This window comes from Triticum aestivum, chromosome 7B, assembly GCF_018294505.1.
Source record: "Triticum aestivum cultivar Chinese Spring chromosome 7B, IWGSC CS RefSeq v2.1, whole genome shotgun sequence".
Lineage (NCBI taxonomy): Eukaryota > Viridiplantae > Streptophyta > Magnoliopsida > Poales > Poaceae > Triticum > Triticum aestivum.
The window spans coordinates 649,387,313-649,391,690 of NC_057813.1; the positions used below are offsets into that span (position 1 = coordinate 649,387,313).

Below are 4,378 nucleotides of genomic sequence, written 5' to 3' on the forward strand. Positions count from 1 at the left end.
CGATTATTACAGCCCAAACCGAATTATGGGCATTTTCATGGCAATTTGATGGGATTGTAGCCCGAGTAGAACTGAATACAAAACCCAAGTGATAAAAGTGCGTCCATGTCTATCTGAATCTTCCTACTAATTTGTTTGCGACATGTTCAGTCTGCTTCATCCGATCTACACATAATGGATGATTGAAGAGAATACTCCTTCTGTCCAAATTACTAGCAGAGTGGGGCAATCTCTTTTAAAGAAAAGACATACGCCCGACTTTATAAATAAACTCACCAGACAGAATAAGACACAACATCCAACATAAAAATATAACCAGGCCCCAGCCAAACAGACAGGTACAGAACCAGCAAAGTTTAAGCAGCACGCAGGCCAGAATGAAAATTGGCACGCAGGCCAACAACCTACTACCAAAAGAAGGATGAACTAAAAGGACTAAGGGCGTATTTGGTTGCTTTCGCTGCCGGGCCTAGCTCAGAGGAAAAAAATGACCCAGGCTAAGCAAAGCCTGGATAAGCAAAAACATGGCAAAAAACGTAGATGACCAGTTGATTGGTTGCCTGCATTAGGGGTCTTGGCATCGAGATGCAATTTTCATCCGGTGTTTGGTTGCATATATACATATGATTACTAGCGTTAACAACAAAATTTAACAGCCATCAAGTTGTGCTTGACATTTCGTCAAACACTTTGAACACGCCGGAGAGGGAGCGGCTCGGGCGCCTGGCGCCGTCCCTCGCACCATGCCTGCCGCGTGCTCGGCGAGCTCCGCCATCCATCCGGAGAGGCGGGTTGTGGCGGTCGCGGGGGAGCCTGAGGCGGCCGAGCGCGCCGGCGGGGACGAGCTCGAGGTTCTCACAGTTGCAGATCTCGATCATGAAGCCATCGGGGTCCTTGAAGAAGAGCTGGTCGATCGGCGAACCCTCCTCCTCGTTGATGGTCCTCTTCATGTACCTGATCCCCATCTCCTTCAACCTCTTCTCCATCGCGCCCATGTCCTCGCACTGCACACCAAGACGATCCAAAACTTACTAATTCATGGCATGGTACGCTACTGACGTGACCCACTCGCTGAACCTTAGCTGATATATAGAAAAATTACCTGGAACAAGATGTCGTTGTCCATGGGGTCGAGCTTGCCGGGGTTGACGTCGGCGGCCCGTCGCGCGTCATCTCTCTGGACATCTCCACCTCGAACAGCCGCTTCCGGCACGGCGCGGCCGGCGCCCGCGGCTTCCTCGGCGCCGGAGGGCACGTCACGGCCGCCTGCTTCAGCTCGCTCCCCTTGCCCGTCGCTGTCCGGCAGCACTGCTCCTCCCACGCGCCTGTCTGCTGGTCCACTCCTCCTGCTACTCCAGCTCCGCCGGCCGCTCCTGCGGCGACATTTCCGCACGGGACTGATATATCTCCAACGTGTCTATAATTTATAAAGCATTCATGCTATTTTATTATCTGTTTTGAATGTTATGGGCTTTATTATACACTTTTATATTATTTTTGGGACTAACCTATTCAACGGAGGCCCAGTCCATATTGTTGTTTTATTGCCTATTTCAGTGTTTCGAAGAAAAGAATATCAAACGGAGTCCAAACGGAATGAAACCTTCGGGAGCGTTATTTTTGAAACGGAAGCGACCCAGGAGACTTGGAGTTGATGGCAAGGAAGCTTCGAGGTGGCCACGAGGGTGGGGGCCGCCCCCTACTGCGCGCCCCCCCTGTCTCGTGGGCCCCTCGAGGCTCCCCCGACCGACTTCTTTCGCCTATATATTCCCATATACCCTAAAACCATCGAAGAACAAGATAAATCGGGAGTTCCGCTGCCGCAAGCCTCTGTAGCCACCAAAACCTCTCGTGAGCCCGTTCTGGCACCCTGCCGGAGGGGGGATCCCTCACCGGTGGCCATCTTCATCATCCCGGCGCTCTCCATGATGAGGAGGGAGTAGTTCACCCTCGGGGCTGAGGGTATGTACCAGTAGCTATGTGTTTGATCTCTCTCTCTCGTGTTCTCTCTATGACACGATCTTGATGTATCACGAGCTTTCCTATTATAGTTGGATCTTATGATGTTTCTCCCCCTCTAGTCTCTTGTGATGAATTGAGTTTTCCTCTTGAAGTTATCTTATCGGATTGAGTCTTTAAGGATTTGAGAACACTTGATGTATGTCTTGCCGTGTTTATCTGTGGTGACAATGGGATATCACCTGATCCACTTGATGTATGTTTTGGTGATCAACTTGCAGGTTCCGCCCATGAACCTATGCATAGGGGTTGGCACACGTTTTCGTCTTGACTCTCCGATAGAAACTTTGGGGCACTCTTTGAAGTACTTTGTGTTGGTTGAATAGATGAATCTAAGATTGTGTGATGCATATCGTATAATCATGCCCACGGATACTTGAGGTGACAATGGAGTATCTAGGTGACATTAGGGTTTTGGTTGATTTGTGTCTTAAGGTGTTATTCTAGTATGAACTCTTGAATAGATAAAACAGAAAGGATAACTTTGAGGTGGTTTTGTACCCTACCATAATCTTTTCGTTTGTTCTCCGCTATTGGTGGCTTTGGAGTGACTCTTTGTTGCATGTTGAGGGGTAGTTATATGATCCAGTTATGTTATTATTGTTGAGAGAACTTGCACTAGTGAAAGTATGAACCTTGGGCCTTGTTTCCTATCATTGCAATACCGTTTACGCTCACTTTTATCATTAGTTACCTTGCTGTTCTTATAATTTCAGATTACAAAAACCTATATCTACCATCCATATTGCACTTGTATCACCATCTCTTTGCCAAACTAGTGCACCTATACAATTTGCCATTTTATTGGGTGTGTTGGGGACAAAAGAGACTCTTTGTAATTTGGTTGCAGGGTTGTTTGAGAGAGACCATCTTTATCCTACGCCTCTCACGGATTGATAAACCTTAGGTCATCCACTTAAAAGAAATTTGTTACTGTCCTACAAATCTCTGCACTTGGAGGCCCAACAACGTCTACAAGAAGAAGGTTGCGTAGTAGACATCAAGCTCTTTTCTGGTGCCGTTGCGGGGGAGGTGAGTGCTTGAAGGTATATCTTTAGATCTTGCAATCGAATCTTTTTGTTTCTTGTTTTATCACTAGTTTAGTATATAAAAGAAAACTACAAAAAAATGGAATTGAGTTTGCCTCATATGCTTCATCTTTTTAATATCTTTCATGAGAATGATGGAAAGGAAAATTGTGCTCAAGTGCTAGAAGAAAAATGCATTAGAATGTTTGGTACTAGATCTTTGTATGATGAGCATGATTGCAATGTTGTTAGTATGAATTCTTTGAATACCCATGATGCTAATGATATGCAAAGTCACAAGCTTGGGGAAGCTATGTTTGATGAAGATGATATGTTTAGTCCCCCAAGTTTTGATGAGAATATTTATTATTATGAAAGCATGCATCCTATTTATGATGATTATATTTATGAAAATGGATTTGGAGAGGTCATGACTTTATTTAGTTATGAATCCACTATTTCGGAAGAGGATTCAATTGATTATGAGAACAAAGTTGCTATCTATGATGATTATTGTGATGACTTGTATGCTATTAAGAATAATGATAACCATGAAACTTGTCATCATGATTTTAGTTTTCAATTGGATTATGCCTCACATGATAATTATTTTGTTGAGTTTGCTCCCACTACTATTCATGAGAAGAAATTTGCTTATGTGGAGAGTAGGAAATTTTCTATGCTTGTAGATCATGAAAAGAATGCTTTAGGTGCTGGTTATATTATTGAATTCATTCATGATGCTACTGAAAGTTATTATGAGGGAGGAATATATGCTTGTAGGAATTGCAATAATGTCAAGTTTCCCCTCTATGTGCTTACAATTTTGAAGTTATGCTTGTTTTGCCTTCCTATGCTAGTTGATTATTGTTCCCATAAGTTGTTTGCTCACAAAATCCCTATGCATAGGAAGTGGGTTAGGCTAAATGTGCTAGTCATATTCTTCATGATGCTCCCATTATGTTTCAATTCTTATCTTTTATGTGAGCATCATTGTCATCATCATGCCTAGCTAGAAAGTCATTAAAGAAAATCGCTTGTTGGGAGACAACCCAATATTTATCCTTATTGTTTTTGTGTGTTCACATGATTATACTACTGTAGTAATCATGTTTTATAGCTTTTGTTTTAATAAAGTGCCAAGTAATACCTTTAGGATAGTTTATGGTGATAGTTGTGTTGATCCTGCTGAAAATCAGAAACTTTTGCGTCCAGTCAATTAAATTTACAGAAACGTGCTTTTGATCTGATTCGTTTTGCTCTGGATTGATACACAAATTGCTTAGGACTTCCTAATGTGGTAGGATTTTTGGAGTTACAGAAGTATTCGA

At 43.3% G+C, this 4,378-nt stretch overlaps 1 protein-coding gene across 1 annotated transcript; it reads right to left on the reverse strand.

Moving 5' to 3' along the window:
- Nucleotides 1–659: 659 nt before the first annotated feature.
- LOC123158366 (uncharacterized) lies at nucleotides 660–1,032 on the reverse strand. Its single transcript, XM_044576388.1, has one exon. The coding sequence runs from the start codon at nucleotides 993–995 to the stop codon at nucleotides 660–662; it is 336 nt and encodes a 111-aa protein (XP_044432323.1). The 5' UTR covers nucleotides 996–1,032.
- Between the last annotated feature and the right edge of the window lie 3,346 nt (nucleotides 1,033–4,378).